Source organism: Bombina bombina, chromosome 3 (assembly GCF_027579735.1).
Source record: "Bombina bombina isolate aBomBom1 chromosome 3, aBomBom1.pri, whole genome shotgun sequence".
NCBI lineage: Eukaryota > Metazoa > Chordata > Amphibia > Anura > Bombinatoridae > Bombina > Bombina bombina.
Genome location: NC_069501.1, coordinates 359,321,351 through 359,343,218, shown reverse-complemented (window position 1 = coordinate 359,343,218; position 21,868 = coordinate 359,321,351). Strand labels below are relative to the sequence as shown.

The following is a 21,868-nucleotide window of genomic DNA, read 5'->3' as shown; positions in this document are numbered from 1 at the left end:
GTCATGCTTGGCGCCCAATTTTTTTAATTATTTATTGCCCCATTGCTTTTGCCTCTTGCCTTTTGCAATGTCAGAGGGCTATGATATTTGCTTTTTTTTCCCATTCCTGAAACTGTCATATAAGGAAATTGATAATTTTGCTTTATATGTTTTTTTTTTTTTTTACATTTTGCAAGATGTCTCAATCTGATCCTGCTTTAGAAGTATCTGCTGGAACTTTGCTGCCTGACATCGGTTCTACCAAAGCTAAGTGCATTTGTTGTAAAATTGTGAAGATTATATCTCCAAATGTCATTTGTAATAGTTGTCATGATAAACTTTTACATGCAGATAGTTTCCATCTGTAATAGTACATTGCCGGTTGCAGTTCCCTCACCTTCTAATGTACATGATATACCTATGAATTTTAAAGAATTTGTTACTGATTCTATTCAGAAGGCTTTGTCTGCATTTCCATCTTCTAATAAGCGTAAGAGGTCTTTCTCCAACATTGGTGTGTCCGGTCCACAGCGTCATCCTTACTTGTGGGAATATCTCTTCCCCAACAGGAAATGGCAAAGAGTCCCAGCAAAGCTGGCCATATAGTCCCTCCTAGGCTCCGCCCACCCCAGTCATTCTCTTTGCCGTTGCACAGGCAACATCTCCACGGAGATGGTTAAGAGTATGTGGTGTTTAAATGTAGTTTGTTTTTTTTTTTTTTTATTCTACTATCAAGAGTTTGTTATTTTAAAATAGTGCTGGTATGTACTATTTACTCTGAAACAGAAAAGGATGAAGATTTCTGTTTGTGAGAGGAAGATGATTTTAGCAGACAGTAACTAAAATCGATTGCTGTTTCCACATAGGACTGTTGAGATGAAGTAACTTCAGTTGGGGGAAACAGTTAGCAGACTTTTCTGCTTAAGGTATGACTAGCCATATTTCTAACAAGACCATGTAATGCTGGAAGGCTGTCATTTCCCCTCATGGGGACCGGTAAGCCATTTTCTTAGTCTCAAACAGAATAAAGGGCTTAATATGGGCTATAAAAATGGTAGACACTTTTATGGGCTAAATCGATTGCTTTATTTGGACATTTTATACATGTTTATGCTGATAATTCACACTTATAAACTTGGGGAACGTTTTTTAACGTCAGGCACTATGTTAGACACCTTTTCCAGTCAGGGAGGGCCTTCCCAGTTGTAGGCTGAGCCTCATTTTCGCGCCATTACTGCGCAGTTGTTTTTGAGAGCAAGACATGCAGATGCATGTGTGAGGACCTGAAAGTAGTTGGAAAAGTTTCTAGAAGGCGTCATTTGGTATCGTATTCCCCTCTGGGCTTGGTTAGGTCACAGCAAAGGCTGTAGCTGGGACTGTATAGGGGTTAAATTTGTAAACGGCTCCGGTTCCGTTATTTTAAGGGTTAAAGCTCTGAAAATTGAAATGCAATACTTTTAATGCTTTAAGACACTGTGGTGAAATTTTGGTAAATTTTGAACAATTCCTTCATACTTTTTCACATATTCAGTAATAAAGTGTGCTGTTTAAAATTTAAAGAGACAGTAACGGTTTTGTTTTAAAACGGTTTTTGTGCTTTATTGACAAGTTTAAGCCTGTTTAACATGTCTGTGCCTTCGGATAAGCTATGTTCTATATGTATGAAAGCCAATGTGTCTCCCCATTCAAAATTGTGTGATAATTGTGCCATAGCGTCCAAACAAAGTAAGGACAGTACTGCCACAGAAAATGAAATTGCCCAAGATGATTCCTCAGATGAGGGGAGTAGACATGATACTATATCATCTCCTACTGTGTCTACACCAGTTTTGCCCACGCAGGAGGCCCCTAGTACATCTAGCGCGCCAATGCTTTTTACCATGCAACAATTGACGGCTGTAATGGATAACTCCATAGCAAATATTTTTTCCAAAATGCCTGCATATCAGAGAAAGCGCGATTGCTCTGTTTTACACACTGAAGAGCAGGAGGGCGCTGATGATAATTGTTCTGTCATACCCTCACACCAATCTGAGGTGGCCATGAGGGAGGTTTTGTCAGAGGGGGAAATTTCAGATTCAGAAAAAATTTCTCAACAAGCTGAACCTGATGTTGTGACATTTAAATTTAAATTAGAACATCTCCGCGCACTGCTTAAGGAGGTGTTATCTACTCTGGATGATTGTGACAACTTGGTCATTCCAGAGAAATTATGCAAGATGGACAAGTTTCTAGAGGTTCCGGTGCACCCAGACGCTTTTCCTATACCCAAGCGGGTGGCGGACATAGTGAATAAAGAGTGGGAGAAGCCTGGCATACCTTTTGTGTCCCCCCCTATATTTAAGAAATTATTTCCTATGGTCGACCCCAGAAAGGACTTATGGCAGACAGTCCCTAAGGTCGAGGGGGCAGTTTCTACTCTAAACAAGCGAACTACTATTCCTATCGAGGATAGTTGTGCTTTCAAAGATCCTATGGATAAAAAATTGGAAGGTTTGCTTAAAAAGATTTTTGTACAGCAAGGTTACCTTCTACAACCCATTTCGTGCATTGTTCCTGTCACTACAGCAGCGTGGTTCTGGTTCGAGGAACTAGAAAAGTCGCTCAGTAGAGAGACTCCATATGAGGAGGTTATGGATAGAGTTCATGCACTTAAGTTGGCTAACTCTTTTATTCTAGATGCCGCTTTGCAATTAGCTAGATTAGCGGCGAAAAATTCAGGGTTTGCAATTGTGGCGCGCAGAGCGCTTTGGCTAAAGTCAGGTCAGCGGATGTATCATCCAAGACAAAATTGCTTAACATCCCTTTCAAAGGTAAAACTCTCTTTGGGCCAGAATTGAAAGAGATTATCTCAGACATCACTGGGGGAAAAGGCCACGCCCTTCCACAAGATAGGCCTTTCAAGGCCAAGAATAAGTCTAATTTTCGTTCCTTTCGCAATTTCAGGAACGGACCGGCCTCTAATTCTGCATCCTCTAAGCAAGAGGGTAATGCCTCACAGCCCAAACCAGCCTGGAAACCTATGCAAGGCTGGAACAAGGGTAAGCAGGCCAAGAAGTCTGCTGCTGCTAGCAAAACAGCATGAAGGAGTAGCCCCCGATCCGGGACCGGATCTAGTAGGGGGCAGACTCTCTCTCTTTGCTCAGGCTTGGGCAAGAGATGTTCAGGATCCCTGGGCACTAGAAATAGTTTCTCAGGGTTATCTTCTGGAATTCAGGGAACTACCCCCAAGGGGAAGGTTCCACATGTCTCACTTATCCTTAAACCAAATAAAGAGACAGGCGTTCTTACATTGTGTAGAAGACCTGTTAAAGATGGGAGTGATACACCCTGTTCCAATGACGGAACAAGGAATGGGATTTTACTCAAATCTGTTTGTAGTTCCCAAAAAAGAGGGAACTTTCAGACCAATTCTGGATTTAAAGATCCTAAACAAATTTCTCAGGGTACCATCGTTCAAAATGGAAACCATTCGAACGATTCTACCCACTATCCAGGAGGGTCAATTTATGACTTCCGTGGATCTAAAGGATGCGTACCTACATATTCCTATCCACAAAGAACATCATCAGTTCCTAAGGTTCGCCTTTCTGGACAAACATTACCAGTTTGTGGCCCTCCCATTCGGGTTAGCCACTGCTCCAAGGATTTTCACAAAGGTACTCGGGTCCCTTCTAGCGGTTCTAAGACCGAGGGGCATTGCAGTAGTACCATACTTGGACGACATTCTAATACAAGCGTCGTCCCTTTCAAAAGCAAAGGCTCATACAGACATCGTTCTGGCCTTTCTCAGATCTCACGGATGGAAGGTGAACATAGAAAAAAGTTCTCTGTCTCCGTCAACAAGAGTTCCCTTAGAAATGAGGATTTTTAGAAATGAGGATTTTTCTGACAGAGGTCAGAAAGTCAAAACTTCTAAGCACTTGTCAAGTTCTTCACTCTGTTCCACGTCCTTCCATAGCTCAGTGCATGGAAGTAGTAGGGTTGATGATTGCAGCAATGGACATAGTTCCTTTTGCACGAATTCATCTAAGACCATTACAACTGTGCATGCTCAAACAGTGGAATGGGGACTATACAGACTTGTCTCCAGTGATTCAGGTAGATCAGAAGACCAGAGATTCACTCCGTTGGTGGCTGACCCTGGACCATCTATCCCAGGGAATGAGCTTCCGCAGACCAGAGTGGGTCATTGTCACGACCGACGCCAGTCTAGTGGGCTGGGGCGCGGTCTGGGAATCCCTGAAAGCTCAGGGACTATGGTCTCGGGAAGAGTTTCTTCTCCTGATAAACATTCTGGAACTAAGAGCGATATTCAATGCTCTCAGGGCTTGGCCTCAGCTTGCAAAGGCCAGATTCATAAGATTCCAATCAGACAACATGACGACTGTTGCGTATATCAATCATCAAGGGGGAACAAGGAGTTTCCTAGCAATGAAAGAAGTGACCAAAATAATACAATGGGCGGAGGATCACTCCTGCCATCTATCTGCGATCCACATCCCAGGTGTGGAAAACTGGGAAGCGGATTATCTGAGTCTTCAGACATTCCATCCGGGGGAGTGGGAACTCCACCCGGAGATCTTTGCCCAGTTGACTCAATTATGGGGCATTCCAGACATGGATCTGATGGCATCTCGTCAGAACTTCAAGGTTCCTTGCTACGGGTCCAGATCCAGGGATCCCAAGGCGACTCTAGTGGATGCACTAGTAGCACCTTGGACCTTCAACCTAGCTTATGTGTTTCCACCGTTTCCTCTCATTCCCAGGCTGGTAGCCAGGATCAAACAGGAGAGGGCCTCGGTGATCTTGATAGCTCCTGCGTGGCCACGCAGGACTTGCTATGCAGACCTGGTGAATATGTCATCGGTTCCACCATGGAAGCTACCTTTGAGACAGGACCTTCTTGTTCAGGGTCCATTCGAACATCCAAATCTGGTCTCCCTCCAGCTGACGGCTTGGAGATTGAACGCTTGATTCTATCAAAGCGTGGGTTTTCAGATTCTGTGATAGATACTCTGGTTCAGGCCAGAAAACCGGTAACTAGAAAGATTTACCATAAAATATGGAAAAGATATATCAGTTGGTGTGAATCCAAGGGATTCCCATGGAATAAGATAAAAATTCCTAAGATTCTTTCCTTTCTGCAGGAAGGTTTGGATAAAGGATTATCTGCGAGTTCTCTAAAGGGACAGATTTCTGCTTTATCTGTCTTACTACACAAACGACTGGCAGCTGTGCCAGATGTTCAAGCATTTGTTCAGGCTCTGGTTAGGATAAAGCCTGTTTACAGACCTTTGACTCCTCCCTGGAGTCTAAATCTAGTTCTTTCAGTTCTTCAAGGGGTTCCGTTTGAACCTCTACATTCCATAGATTTTAAGTTATCTTGGAAAGTTTTGTTTTTGGTTGCTATTTCTTCTGCTAGAAGAGTTTCAGAGTTATCTGCTCTGCAGTGTACTCCGCCCTATCTGGTGTTCCATTCAGATAAGGTTGTTTTGCGTACTAAGCCTGGTTTTCTTCCAAAGGTTGTTTCCAACAAAAATATTAACCAGGAGATAGTTGTACCTTCTTTGTGTCCGAAACCAGTTTCAAAGAAGGAACGTTTGCTACACAATTTAGATGTAGTCCGTGCTCTAAAATTCTACTTAGAAGCTACAAAAGAGTTCAGACAAACATCTTCTCTGTTTGTCGTCTATTCTGGTAAAAGGAGAGGTCAAAAAGCAACTTCTACCTCTCTTTCCTTTTGGCTTAAAAGCATCATCCGATTGGCTTATGAGACTGCCGGACGGCAGCCTCCTGAAAGAATCACAGCTCACTCCACTAGGGCTGTGGCTTCCACATGGGCCTTCAAGAACGAGGCTTCTGTTGATCAGATATGTAAGGCAGCGACTTGGTCTTCACTGCACACTTTTGCCAAATTTTACAAATTTGATACTTTTGCTTCTTCGGAGGCTATTTTTGGGAGAGAGGTTTTGCAAGCCGTGGTGCCTTCCGTTTAGGTAACCTGATTTGCTCCCTCCCTTCATCCGTGTCCTAAAGCTTTGGTATTGGTTCCCACAAGTAAGGATGACGCCGTGGACCGGACACACCAATGTTGGAGAAAACAGAATTTATGCTTACCTGATAAATTACTTTCTCCAACGGTGTGTCCGGTCCACGGCCCGCCCTGGTTTTTTAATCAGGTCTGATGAAATATTTTCTCTAACTACAGTCACCACGGTACCATATGGTTTCTCCTATATTTTTCCTCCTGTCCGTCGGTCGAATGACTGGGGTGGGCGGAGCCTAGGAGGGACTATATGGCCAGCTTTGCTGGGACTCTTTGCCATTTCCTGTTGTGGAAGAGATATTCCCACAAGTAAGGATGACGCCGTGGACCGGACACACCGTTGGAGAAAGTAATTTATCAGGTAAGCATAAATTCTGTTTTTAAAACTTATCAACTGATAAAGTTGATGAAATTTCAAATGACCGACAGCATAATGAATTATCCACCTCTGATGAGGATCTATCTGATTCAGAAGATCCTTTCTCAAACATTGACACTGACAAATCTACTTATTTATTTAAAATAGAGTATATGCGTTCTTTGTTAAAAGAAGTGTTAATTACTTTGGATATTGAGGAAGCTAGTCCTCTTGATATTAAAACCAGTAAACGTTTAAATGCTGTTTTTAAACCTACTGTGGTTACTCCAGAGGTTTTTCCTATTCCTGATGCTATTTCTGACATGATTTCTAAGAAATGGAATAAGCCAGGTACTCCTTTTAATCCTTCTGCAAGGTTTAAAAAATTGTATAATTTACCAGCAATTGCAATAGAGTTTTGGGAAAGGATCCCCAAAGTTGATGGGGCTATTTCTACTCTTGCTAAACGAACCACTATTCCTATGGAAGGTAGTACTTCCTTTAAAGATACTTTAGATAGGAAGATTGAATCTTATCTAAGGAAAGCCTATTTATATTCAGGTCATCTTCTTAGGCCTGCAATTACTTTGGCTGATGTTGCAGCTGCTTCAACTTTTTGGTTGGAGAATTTAGCGCAGCAAGAATTGGATTCTCTAGCATTGTTCGCTTACTGCAACATGCTAATCATTTTATTTGTGATGCCATTTTTGATATTATCAAAATTGATGTTAGATCCATGTCTTTAGCTATTTTAGCTAGAAGAGCCTTGTGGCTTAAATCTTGGAATGCTGATATGACATCTAAGTCTAGATTGCTATATCTTTCTTTCCAAGATAATAATTTATTTGGTTCTCAGTTGGATTCTATTATTTCAACTGTTACTGGGGGGAAAGGAGTTTTTTTTGCCTCAGGATAAAAAACCTAAGGGTAAATCTAAGGCTTCTAATCGTTTTTGTTCCTTTCGTCAAAATAAGGAACAAAAACCTAATCCTTCCCCCAAAGAATCTGTTTTCAATTGGAAGCTTTCCTCAAATTGGAATAAATCCAAGCCTTTTAAGAAACCAAAGTCAGCCCCTAAGTCCGCATGAATGTGCGGCCCTCATTCCAGCTCAGGGGCAGATTAAGGTTTTTCAAGGATGTTTGGATAAATTCTGTCCAAAATCAGTGGATTCAGAGCATTGTCTCTCAGGGGTACCGAATTGGATTCAGAGTAAGACCTCCTGTGAGGAGATTTTTTCTCTCACGCATCCCAGTAAATCCAGTAAAAGCTCAGGCTTTCCTGAAGTGTGTTTCAGATCTGGAGGTTTCAGGGGTAATCATGCCAGTTCCTTTTCAGGAACAAGGCCTGGGGTTTTATTCAAATCTATTCATTGTCCTAAAGAAAGAAAGAAAATTCATTCAGACCAGTTCTGGATCTGAAAATTTCGATTCGTTATGTAAGAGTACCAACTTTCAAGATGGTGACTATAAGGACTGTTCTGCCTTTTGTTCAGCAAGGACATTATATGTCTACAATAGACTTGCAGGATGCTTACCTTCATATTCCGATTCATCCAGAACATTATCAGTTATCATTATCTTTTCAAAGGTTCTGGGTGCCCTACTCTCTGTAATCAGAGAACAGGGTATTGCGGTGTTTCCTTATTTGGATGATATCTTGGTACTAGCTCAGTCTTTACGTTCTGCAGAATCTCACACGAATCAACTTGTGTTTCTTCGAAAACATGGTTGGAGGATCAATTTGCCAAAAAAAATTTTTATTCCTCAGACAAGGGTCACTTTTTTAGGTTTCCAGATAGATTCAGTGTCCATGACTCTGTCTCTAACAGACAAGAGACGTTTGAAATTGGTTGCAGCATGTCGGCGCCTTCAGTCTGGTCATTCCCTTCAGTGGCTATGTGCATGCAAGTTTTAGGCCTCATGACTGCAGCATCGGACGCGATTCCTTTTGCTCTTTTTCACATGAGACATATCCAGCTTTGCATGTTGAATCAATGGTGCTGGGATTATACAAAGATATCACAATTAATATCCTTAAATCCCAATATTCGACATTCTCTGACGTGGTGGTTAAATCACCAGCGTTTAGTTAAAGGGGTCTCTTTTGTTCAGCCAACCTGGACTGTGATTACAACAGATGCGAGTCTTTCAGGTTGGGGAGCTGTCTGGGGATCTCTGCCAGCACAAGGAGTTTGGAAATCTCAAGAGGCGAGATTACCAATCAATATTTTAGAACTCCGTGCAATTCTCAGAGCTCTTCAGTTTTGGCCTCTGTTGAAGAGAGAACCGTTCATTTGTTTTCAGACAGACAGTATCACAACAGTGGCATATGTCAATCATCAGGGTTGGGACTCACAGTCCCCTAGCTATGAAAGAAGTATCTCGGATACTTGTTTGGGCGGGATCCAGCTCTTGTCTAATTTCTGCGGTTCATATCCCAGATGTAGACAATTGGGAGGCGGATTATCTCAGCCATCAGAGTTTACATCCAGGGGAGTGGTCTCTCCATCCGAATGTGTTTTCTCAGATTGTTCAGATGTGGGGTCTTCCAGAAATAGATCTGATGGCCTCTCATCTAAACAAGAAACTTCCCAGATACCTGTCCAGGTCCAGGGATTCTCAGGCAGAAGCAGTGGATGCGCTGACACTTCCTTGGAGTTATCAACCTGCTTATATCTTCCCGCCTCTAGTTCTTCTTCCGAGAGTGATCTCCAAGATCATCATGGAACAATCGTTTGTGTTGCTGGTGGCTCCAGCTTGGCCCCTCAGGTTTTGGTATACGTATCTTGTTCGGATGTCCAGTTGCCAACCTTGGCCACTTCCGTTAAGGCCGGACCTACTGTCTCAAGGTCCGTTTTTCCATCAGGATCTCAAATAATTAAATTTGAAGGTATGGAAATTGAACGCTTAGTATTAAGTCATAGAGGTTTTTCTAACTCAGTAATTAATACTATGTTACAAGCTCGTAAATCTGTCCCTAGGAAGATTTATTATCGAGTTTGGAAGATTTACATTTCATGGTGTTCTTCTCATAAATTCTCTTGGCATTCTTTTAGAATTCCTAGAATTTTACAGTTTCTCCAGGATGGTTTGGATAGGGGTTTGTCTGCAAGTTCCTTGAAGGGACAAATCTCTGCTCTTTCAGTTTTATTTCACAGAAAGATTGCTAAACTTCCTGATATTCACTGTTTTCTACAGGCTTTAGTTCGTATTAAGCCCTTCAATTTCTCCTCCTTGGAGTCTTAATTTGGTTTTGAAGGCGTTACAGGCTCCTCAGTTTGAGCCTATGCATTCTTTGGACATTAAACTACTTTCTTGGAAAGTATTGTTCCTTTTGGCCATCTCTTCTGCTAGAAGAGTGTCTGAGCTATCTGCTCTTTCTTGTGAATCTCCTTTTCTGATTTTCCATCAGAAAAAGGGCAGTTTTGTAGACTTCATTTGAATTTTTACCTAAGGTTGTGAATTCTAACAACATTAGTAGAGAAATTGTTGTTCCTTCTTTGTGTCCAAATCCTAAGAATCCTTTGGAAAGATCCTTACATTCTTTGGATGTGGTAAGAGCTTGGAAATATTATGTTGAAGCTACTAAAGATTTCAGAAAGACTTCTAGTCTAGGTCCTTTTCTGGTCCTAGGAAAGGTCAGAAAGCCTCTGCTATTTCCTTGGCCTCTTGGTTAAAGCTTTTGATTCTTCAAGCTTATTTGGAGTCGGGTCAAGCCCCGCCTCAGAGAATTACAGCTCATTCTATTAGATCAGTCTCCACTTCGTGGGCTTTTAAGAATGAAGCTTCAGTTGATCAGATTTGCAAAGCAGCGACTTGGTCCTCTTTGCATACATTTACTAAATTCTACCGTTTTGATGTATTTGCTTCTTCTGAAGCAGTTTTTGGTAGAAAAGTTCTTCAGGCAGCTGTTTCAGTCTGATTCTTCTGCTGATGTTTTAAGTTTTTCTTTTCTTCATGAGAATAACTTATATTTTGGGTTGTGGATTATTTTTTCAGCATTTGGCTGTTGTTTATTTTTATCCCTCCCTCTCTAGTGACTCTTGCGTGGAGTTCCACATCTTTGGTATTGGATATCCCATACGTCACTAGCTCATGGACTCTTGCCAATTACGTGAAAGAAAACATAATTTATGTAAGAACTTACCTGATAAATTAATTTCTTTCATATTGGCAAGAGTCCATGAGGCCCACCCTTTTTATGGTGGTTATTATTTTTTTGTATAAAGCACAATTATTCCAAATTTCTTTGTTGATGCTTTTTACTCCTTTCTTTATCACCCCACTACTTGGCTATTCGTTAAACTGAATTGTGGGTGTGGTGAGGAGTGTATTTATAAGCATTTTGAGGTTTGGGAAACTTTGCCCCTCCTTGTAGGATTGTTTATCCCATACGTAACTAGCTCATGGACTCTTGCCAATATGAAAGAAATTAATTTATCAGGTAAGTTCTTACATAAATTATGTTTTGTTTAATTGGATTGTGTAAGTGGATATATGATGAGAAGCAAAAACTCAAGTAGAATATATTTTATGTGTAGAACAATTATAAGGAACATTTTTTTTCTTTTCTTTTGTAGACCAGGTAACATTGGATGAAATTGAAAAATCCATTAATGATGACATGACACGAATTATACCTTGGCTTCAGCAACTCAAGTATGTAATTGCTTACGTCTTATAGTGTTTACATTTGCATCTAGATAAATAAACTATAAGGCATTAGCCTTGGTTAAAAAGACTTTAAATATATACACACACATATATAAATACATAGTCCGTCTCAGTAGAAAAATAGAATTTAAGCATACAATGTCCCTTTTAAATTGCATAAATTCAGGCAAAGTAAATTATGAGACAAAATGCGTCACAGAGTTGATTTGCTATACGTAATTAGACATTTTATGGAATTTAATTTTGTGTTTAATGTCTGTAAAAAGTTTTGTGCAAAGTACACCTATAAATGCTTTTCTTTTTTTGGTTGAAAAGAAAGATAAGACACTTCTTTCTTCATCTGCTTAATGCCATTACTTCTGGTAAAATCTACACACATTTGGACACCAAGATGTATGTAGCCCATCTAACACTCCCTACATATAGGGGTGTGAATGCTTATGTGAGATAAGCTATCTTCCTTTTTCAAAAGAGTGCATTGTGTCCAGGGCACTGTCATGAAAATGAGAATTGTTTGTATGTTGCGGGAGGATTGGCTCCGTTAGAAAGGCCCTCTATTCTTTTCTTACCATATAACTATATGATAAGACCCTTAATTTCATTGGGGTCCCACCATTTATATGTGTGGATTCATGTCCTTTTTGTCTGTCAAGTGATTATCATAATTCTATCAATTGACAGCAACTGTTGGAAGCAGTTTGTGTTTTGGATGTGAAGGGATTTCAAGTATTCGAAAAATAGGAAAACTGCTTAAAGGGACACAATATATTTTATGCACGTCCATCTAACTATGGGAGCAGGCATTATGGGAAACTAGGTTACACACAAGTATCTATAAAAGAGTTGCTGCACATGTTTTAACAGGTCAGCACTGGAATTAAGTGAAAGATATATTTCATCATGGTGGCACTCATGGCTAGAGTGGAGTGGGGAATTACCTCAATCATTTACTTAAAAATTGTATTTAGTCTTTAATGTCCTTTTTACGTTTAAAAATAAATGACATTTTATGAAACTCTATATAGGACGTTTTTTTTCATGCAAGTATTTTTTGTGTAGTTGTGGGAAAAATAAAATACTGAGGTTTTTGAGTTTGGAAAGCTGTAGGAGGATGCACATGCATAGTCAAAATGAGTTTAAGGGACATAAAACCCATTTTTTTTCTTTCATGATTTAGATAGAACATAACATTTAAAAAAACTTTCTAATTTACTTCTATTAAATTTTCTTAGTTTTCTTGTTGGACCTTGTGGTAAAGCAGAAATGTAAGCTCAAGAGCGTGCACGTGTCTACAGCACTATATAGCAGCAGTTTTGCAACAATGTTATACATTAGCAGGGGCACTAGATGGTAGCACTATTTCCTGTTGTGTAGTGCTTCAGGCATGTGCACGCTACCTACCTAGGTATCTCTTCAACAAAGAATAACATGAGAATGAAAAAATAATTGATAATAGAAGTAAATTGGAAACTTTTTAAAAATTGTATCTTCTATCTGAATCATGAAAGAATTTTTGGGTTTAATGTCCCTTTAAGTCACCACCCTTGTAAATCAGACATTTGATCGAATATTTGTAAAATTTATAAAATTAGATATTTTATTCCTACTCCTTTTCTGCATACTTTTCAAAATTTAGAAAGGGGAAAAAGAGATATATAATGGCATATTGCTATCATTGGATATTTTATGGATATTTTTGCAATTGTTGTATTTTGTAAACTATTTATGAAAGTATCCAATCTGCTTGAATTGTGATTTTGTGTGTCTAGTGTAATATTTTTTTTAGACTATATTTAAAATCTTTAAACTGAAGAATGAAATCAAATCTGGGTGGGATTTAACAAGCTGATCTCTAATCCTTCTAGTTGTAGGGTTTTACTTCTATATGAATAGAAAGGACTGTTCTGTTACAGCGCAAATTTTACTATCTCCAGTATTTTTTTAATATTAATACTTGTTGGGGGGGGTAACTCATTCCTATTGAGGAATAGAAGTTTCAAATAATGGAAAATATATGATCACCTTCTTAAGAGCTGACTACAACAGTGCAACTCTTGGCAGGGCCCTCTACCCTATAATTGTTTTGTTGTACTCCCCCTTTGTTTATAGCGCTGCGGAATCTGTTGGCGCTCTACAAATAACCGATAATAATATGTATAAGGCTGTCAAATGCTTATTTGATGTCGAAATAGTTTTTACTTATTTATCTACGTTAACATTGTATCAGTGTAACATTTTTTTTCTTATCAATCAGCCTCCAATTATTAGTTTCATATACCCGATTCTGACTTCTGTGCACATTTATTGAAAGGGACATAAAACCCTAAAAAATTTCTTACAATACAATTTTAAACCACTTTCCAAATTTATTCTATTATCAAATTTTCTTCCTTTTCTTATCCTTTGTAGTTTAGCAGCAATTTTATACATTTTTAATAGCACTACATCACAGCACTATTTCCTGTCAAGTACTGCTCCAGACATGTGCACGCTAGATGTGTCTTTAACAAAGAATAACACGAGTGACACAAACTTTAATAATAAAAGTAAATTGGAAACTTTTAAAATTGTATTTTCTCTGAATCATGAAATAAAAAATGGGTTTTGTGTCCCGTTTAAATGGACACTGTACTGTAAACTTTGTTCCCTTTAATGTGTTTTCAATGACTAGTTACAGGCTGCAGAGTATTAAACGTATGGAAAATTGTTCCTTTTAGTTTTATTTTTGTATTTTTTTTTTAAATAGCTGATTTTGCTCATTGAAACTACAATCAACTGAATGAACCTAAAAGAGCAGTTTCCAGTACATTTATTATACCAGCTACATGGTATTAAGTCATTGGAAACATCTGTAGAGCAGTAAAGTCTCTGATGAAAATATCTACATCTGTCATTAAATAAATAAAGATGGAGCAACATAGAATGAATATGGTTTTCCTGCATTTGAGTGTTTTAATTTTTTTATAAAAACGCAGCTAAATATGAAATGTTGATGACTGACTAACTTTGTAAAATTCTTTTTTTTTTTTCCTCTCTAAGGTTTTGGCTTGGTCAGCAGCGTTGTAAACATTCGGTAAAGCATTTGCCCACAGTATGCAGTGAAACTTTGCATTTAACAAACTATGCAACCCATCCTGTTAGTAACCTCTCCAGGCACAAGCTTTTCATAAAGCTCACCCGGCTTCCACAGTATTATATAGTAAGTACTATAGTGAACGTGCTTCTTCTTCAAAAAAAAAATAAAAAAAAAAAAAATATATATATATATATATATATTGTTCTGGTTGTTCTTTAGCATCTTTTGTGTCATGCTTAAATTTTGTGTACCTCCTTATAGAACCATATTCATACTGGTGTCTAGGTAGCCTCTTACTGCTAGAATACCTGTATAAATACTGTATCTCCTACATATCCTGCCCTTTCATCCGGCTTGTTTCAATTCAGTTGGAGTTTGCTAGGCTGATACGTTCCACTCCATCTGAATGACTTGTTTTGCACAGATAAAGAAGGAAGGTTTGACCACTCACAGTGCAACTGTCTGTGACCTTGCATGTGGTCTCAAAAGATAGGATTATCACTGTGGTTCCTCTAGTGAAGTTATTACTTGTGACTATCTGAGGAGCACTCAGTCATATACAGTAGAATCCTGCAGGTAGTACTGGTTATTCACCTTTGCTAGTTATTTTAACAAATTCATCTTGCGTTTCTTTTAAAGTGAATGTCAATTTTGATGCTAAAGTGCCCGGTTTTTAAAAATTCAATTAAAAACAGGGGCACTTTAATTCAGCAAAATTTACATTTTACTCCTGTTGTGAAAAAATGACTTACCTTTTAATCTTGACAGCAGCTCCAGCTTCCTTCGGTTGTTGCAAGCCATTTCTGACATCAGAAATGATGTATAGGTCATTCTCCAATCACAGCTTCCCCCCTGGGGGAATCAGTGTCTGATTCAACGCCGTGATTGGAGGAAGCCGGATTCCTCATTTTAGACCCAGGAAGAGGCTTTGCGACGGGTGGAGGAAGCTGGAGCTGCTGTGAAGATTAAAAGGTAAGTTTTTTTTTTCTCTCTCAACTGGAGTGAAATGTTTGATGAATTAAAGTGCCCCTGTTTTTAATCAAATTTTTAAACACCAGGCACTTTAGCATCAAAATTGACATTCACTTTAAATGTTTTATATGAAATGTGTATATATAGTTTAAACTTTAGTCACAGAAATGTCTTTGTTGTTGTTTGTATTATGTCTCCAGGATCTGCATGGTCATCATGTTTAACATAATTTTTGGTGCAGTCTATGCCTTTGTGAATTCGTTCCAGCACTTTGTTTACAGATATCTGATGAAAGTTCTGGTCTCCCAGTCACTCCTCTTTACTATGTTTCCTGTCTCTGCTTCAGTTAAATGTACTTTAGCTATCTAAGCAAGCTTTATCTTGAGAAGAGAAAATGTTGTTGTTTGTCCTTATTTCTCAAGTCATAAGTTAAAGGACCAGTCAACACATTAGATTTGCTTAATCAACAAATGCAAGATAACAAGACAATGCAATAGCACTTAGTCTGAACTTCAAATGAGTAATAGATTTTTTTATAACAAATTTCAAAGTTATGTATATTTCCACTCCCCTTGTACCATGTGATAGCAATCAGCCAATCACAAATGCATATACGTATAGTCTGTGAATTCTTGCACATGCTCATTAGGATCTGGTGACTCAAAAATTGTAAATATAAAAGACTGTGCACATATTTTTTTAATGGAAGTAAATTGGAAAGTTGTTTAAAATTACATGCTGTATCTGAATCATGAAAATTTTATTTAACCTGAGTGTCCCTTTAAGAAATCCTCCACTAGGGTTAATTGTTGTGGCATTGATAAGGCAAGGTTTGTGTTTTTGGCACCTCCAGTCTTCATGGGGGTGGCTCATGTTTCTGCATGGATGTTTTCTCGGCATAATAGGGTTAAAGGGAAACTAAACCCAATTTGTTTCTTTCATGATTCAGATAGAGCAGGCAATTTTAAGCAACTTTCTAATTTTACTCCTATTAATTTGCTATCTTTATTTAAAAAGCAGGAATGTAAAGCTTAGAAGCCAGCCCATTTTAGGTTCAGCACCCTGGATAGCGCTTGCTTTATTGTTGGCTACATTTAGCCTCCAATAAGCAAGCATAACCCAGATTCTGAACCAAAAATGGGCCGGCTCCTAAGCTTTACATTCCTGCGTTTTTAAATAAAGATAGCAAGAAAACAAAGAAAAATTGATAATATGAGTAAATTAGAAAGTTGCTTAAAATTGAGTTTACTATCCCTTTAACATCTTAAATTACACTTAAGAAATATTTCTTAATTTTTTTTAATTAAAATACTGACATACTTTTTCGTTTCCATCTTAATGGGAGGAGAGTCCACTGCTTCATTCATTACTTGTGGGAATTAAGAACCTGGCCACCAGAAGGCGGCAAAGACACCACAGCCAAAGGCTTAAATTCCTCCCCCACTCCCCTCATCCCCAGTCATTCTTTGCCTTTCGTCACAGTAGGTTGGCAGAGAAGTGTCAGAAGATTCAAAGTAGTCTCTTATGGAGAGTAGTACTCTTCAAAAATTGACTGGAGTTTCAAGTAGCCCTGTCAGCCTCTCAGTGAGAGCATGGGTGAATGTCAGAGTCCGGAGATGCAGGGAGAGTCTTTCTGCGAACCCATCCTGACTCAGTTTTTAACAGCTCCATTAGCAATCGGCTTTGACAAGTTTCGCTGCCTGCTTTTCTTCTACCCTACTAAGCGCAAGTGGAAAGTACAACACTGCTATCCGTCTTAGGAGTCTTCGACTCCACTGGATGTCTCGACAGACTATCCACTGAGGAGGACAACTCAGACTTATCGGAGGATGTCGCTTCTGGGTCGGAATCGGCTACTACTAGGCCTCTGTCCACGGAGGAGCCAGATTTTAAATTTAAGATGGAGCATTTGCTCTTTCTGCTGAAAGAGGTGCTTGTTACGTTGGAGGTTTCCGGAACTACCAGAGGAACCTTCGATCCCTAAACTGGATAGGGTTTATGAGGACAGGGTAGTGCCCCAGGCCTTCCCGGTTCCAGTCAAGATGGCTAACATTATTAAGAATGAATGGGAGAAACTTGGTTTGCCCTTTTCCCCCTCTTCTTCCTTTAAAAGGCTTTTCTTTCATGTAATTAGCAAGAGTCCATGAGCTAGTGACGTATGGGATATACATTCCTACCAGGAGGGGCAAAGTTTCCCAAACCTCAAAATGCCTATAAATACACCCCTCACCACACCCACAATTCAGTTTTTACAAACTTTGCCTCCGATGGAGGTGGTGAAGTAAGTTTGTGCTAGATTCTACGTTGATATGCGCTCCGCAGCAAGTTGGAGCCCGGTTTTCCTCTCAGCGTGCAGTGAATGTCAGAGGGATGTGAGGAGAGTATTGCCTATTTGAATGCAGTGATCTCCTTCTAAGGGGTCTATTTCATAGGTTCTCTGTTATCGGTCGTAGAGATTCATCTCTTACCTCCCTTTTCAGATCGACGATATACTCTTATATATACCATTACCTCTGCTGATTCTCGTTTCAGTACTGGTTTGGCTATCTGCTATATGTAGATGAGTGTCCTGGGGTAAGTAAGTCTTATTTTCTGTGACACTCCAAGCTATGGTTGGGCACTTTGTTTATAAAGTTCTAAATATATGTATTCAAACATTTATTTGCCTTGACTCAGAATGTTCAACTTTCCTTATTTTCAGACAGTCAGTTTCATATTTGGGATAATGCATTTTGATTTGACCATTTTTTTCTTACCTTAAAATTTGACTTTTTCCCTGTGGGCTGTTAGGCTCGCGGGGGCTGAAAATGCTTCATTTTATTGCGTCATTCTTGGCGCGGACTTTTTTGGCGCAAAAATTCTATTTCCGTTTCCGGCGTCATACGTGTCGCCGGAAGTTGCGTCATTCTTTGACGTTATTTCGCGCCAAAAATGTCGGCGTTCCGGATGTGGCGTCATTTTTGGCGCCAAAAAGCATTTAGGCGCCAAATAATGTGGGCGTCTTATTTGGCGCGAAAAAATATGGGCGTCACTTTTGTCTCCACATTATTTAAGTCTCATTTTTTATTGCTTCTGGTTGCTAGAAGCTTGTTCTTTGGCATTCTTTCCCATTTCTGAAACTGTCATTTAAGGAATTTGATCAATTTTGCTTTATATGTTGTTTTTTCTCTTACATATTGCAAGATGTCTCACGTTGCATCTGAGCCAGAAGATACTACAGGAAAATCGCTGTCAAGTGCTGAATCTACCAAAGCTAAGTGTATCTGCTGTAAACTTTTGGTAGCTATTTCTCCAGCTGTTGTTTGTATTGATTGTCATGACAAACTTGTTAAAGCAGATAATATTTCCTTTAGTAAAGTACCATTGCCTGTTGCAGTTCCCTCAACATCTAAGGTGCAGAATGTTCCTGATAATATAAGAGATTTTGTTTCTGAATCCATAAAGAAGGCTATGTCTGTTATTTCTCCTTCTAGTAAACGTAAAAAAATCTTTTAAAACTTCTCTCCCTACAGATGAATTTTTAAATGAACATCATCATTCTGATTCTGATGACTCCTCTGGTTCAGAGGATTCTGTCTCTGAGGTTGATGCTGATAAATCTTCATATTTATTTAAAATGGAATTTATTCGTTCTTTACTTAAAGAAGTTCTAATTGCTTTAGAAATAGAGGATTCTGGTCCTCTTGATACTAATTCTAAACGTTTAGATAAGGTATTTAAAGCTCCTGTGGTTATTCCAGAAGTTTTTCCTGTTCCTAATGCTATTTCTGCAGTAATTTCCAAAGAATGGGATAATTTGGGTAATTCATTTACTCCTTCTAAACGTTTTAAGCAATTATATCCTGTGCCGTCTGACAGATTAGAATTTTGGGACAAGATCCCTAAAGTTGATGGGGCTATTTCTACCCTTGCTAAACGTACTACTATTCCTACGTCAGATGGTACTTCGTTTAAGGATCCTCTAGATAGGAAAATTGAGTCCTTTCTAAGAAAAGCTTATCTGTGTTCAGGTAATCTTCTTAGACCTGCTATATCTTTGGCTGATGTTGCTGCAGCTTCAACTTTTTGGTTGGAAACTTTAGCGCAACAAGTAACACATCGTGATTCTCATGATATTATTATTCTTCTTCAGCATGCTAATAATTTTATCTGTGATGCCATTTTTGATATTATCAGAGTTGATGTCAGGTTTATGTCTCTAGCTATTTTAGCTAGAAGAGCTTTATGGCTTAAAACTTGGAATGCTGATATGGCTTCTAAATCAACTTTACTTTCCATTTCTTTCCAGGGTAACAAATTATTTGGTTCTCAGTTGGATTCCATTATTTCAACTGTTACTGGTGGGAAAGGAACTTTTTTACCACAGGATAAAAAATCTAAAGGTAAAAACAGGGCTAATAATCGTTTTCGTTCCTTTCGTTTCAACAAAGAACAAAAGCCTGATCCTTCATCCTCAGGAGCAGTTTCAGTTTGGAGACCATCTCCAGTCTGGAATAAATCCAAGCCAGCTAGAAAGGCAAAGCCTGCTTCTAAGTCCACATGAAGGTGCGGCCCTCATTCCAGCTCAGCTGGTAGGGGGCAGGTTACGTTTTTTCAAGGAAATTTGGATCAATTCTGTTCACAATCTTTGGATTCAGAGCATTGTTTCAGAAGGGTACAGAATTGGTTTCAAGTTGAGACCTCCTGCAAAGAGATTTTTTCTTTCCCGTGTCCCAGTAAATCCAGTAAAAGCTCAAGCATTTCTGAAATGTGTTTCAGATCTAGAGTTGACTGGAGTAATTATGCCAGTTCCAGTTCCGGAACAGGGGATGGGGTTTTATTCAAATCTCTTCATTGTACCAAAGAAGGAGAATTCTTTCAGACCAGTTCTGGATCTAAAAATATTGAATCGTTATGTAAGGATACCAACGTTCAAGATGGTAACTGTAAGGACTATCTTACCTTTTGTTCAGCAAGGGAATTATATGTCCACGATAGATTTACAGGATGCATATCTGCATATTCCGATTCATCCAGATCATTATCAGTTCCTGAGATTCTCGTTTCTGGACAAGCATTACCAATTTGTGGCTCTGCCGTTTGGCCTAGCTACAGCTCCAAGAATTTTTACAAAGGTTCTCGGTGCCCTGCTGTCTGTAATCAGAGAACAGGGTATTGTGGTATTTCCTTATTTGGACGATATCTTGGTACTTGCTCAGTCTTTACATTTAGCAGAATCTCATACGAATCAACTTGTGTTGTTTCTTCAAGATCATGGTTGGAGGATCAATTTACCAAAAAGTTCTTTGATTCCTCAGACAAGGGTAACCTTTCTGGGTTTCCAGATGGATTCAGTGTCCATGACTCTGTCTTTAACAGACAAGAGACGTCTAAAGTTGATTACAGCTTGTCGAAACCTTCAGTCACAATCATTCCCTTCGGTAGCCTTATGCATGGAAATTCTAGGTCTTATGACTGCTGCATCGGACGCGATCCCCTTTGCTCGTTTTCACATGCGACCTCTTCAGCTCTGTATGCTGAAGCAATGGTGCAAGGATTACACGAAGATATCTCAATTAATATCTTTAAAACCGATTGTTCGACACTCTCTAACATGGTGGACAGATCACCATCGTTTAATTCAGGGGGCTTCTTTTGTGCTTCCGACCTGGACTGTAATTTCAACAGATGCAAGTCTCACAGGTTGGGGAGCTGTGTGGGGATCTCTGACGGCACAAGGAGTTTGGGAATCTCAGGAGGTGAGATTACCGATCAATATTTTGGAACTCCGTGCAATTTTCAGAGCTCTTCAGTTTTGGCCTCTTCTGAAGAGAGAATCGTTCATTTGTTTTCAGACAGACAATGTCACAACTGTGGCATACATCAATCATCAAGGAGGGACTCACAGTCCTCTGGCTATGAAAGAAGTATCTCGAATTTTGGTTTGGGCGGAATCCAGCTCCTGTCTAATCTCTGCGGTTCATATCCCAGGTGTAGACAATTGGGAAGCGGATTATCTCAGTCGCCAAACGTTGCATCCGGGCGAATGGTCTCTTCACCCAGAGGTATTTCTTCAGATTGTTCAAATGTGGGAACTTCCAGAAATAGATCTGATGGCGTCCCATCTAAACAAGAAACTTCCCAGGTATCTGTCCAGATCCCGGGATCCTCAGGCGGAGGCAGTGGATGCATTATCACTTCCTTGGAAGTATCATCCTGCCTATATCTTTCCGCCTCTAGTTCTTCTTCCAAGAGTAATCTCCAAGATTCTGAAGGAATGTTCGTTTGTTCTGCTGGTAGCTCCGGCATGGCCTCACAGGTTTTGGTATGCGGATCTTGTCCGGATGGCCTCTTGCCAACCGTGGACTCTTCCGTTAAGACCAGACCTTCTGTCACAAGGCCCTTTTTTCCATCAGGATCTGAAATCCTTAAATTTAAAGGTATGGAGATTGAACGCTTGATTCTTGGTCAAAGAGGTTTCTCTGACTCCGTGATTAATACTATGTTACAGGCTCGTAAATCTGTATCTCGAGAGATATATTATAGAGTCTGGAAGACTTATATTTCTTGGTGTCTTTCTCATCATTTTTCTTGGCATTCTTTTAGAATACCGAGAATTTTACAGTTTCTTCAGTTCTTTGAAAGGACAAATCTCTGCTCTTTCTGTTCTTTTTCACAGAAAGATTGCTATTCTTCCTGATATTCATTGTTTTGTACAAGCTTTGGTTCGTATAAAACCTGTCATTAAGTCAATTTCTCCTCCTTGGAGTTTGAATTTGGT

At 39.3% G+C, this 21,868-nt stretch overlaps 1 protein-coding gene across 1 annotated transcript in view; it reads left to right on the top strand.

Moving 5' to 3' along the window:
* The window catches only part of MED14 (mediator complex subunit 14), a gene marked incomplete in the record, with an annotated part of 265,538 nt that overhangs the window by 60,764 nt on the left and 182,906 nt on the right, over positions 1-21,868 (top strand). Inside the window, 2 exon segments of the mRNA XM_053706480.1 lie at positions 10,967-11,045; positions 14,100-14,259. Of these exon segments, the coding sequence (XP_053562455.1) occupies positions 10,967-11,045; positions 14,100-14,259 (239 nt within the window).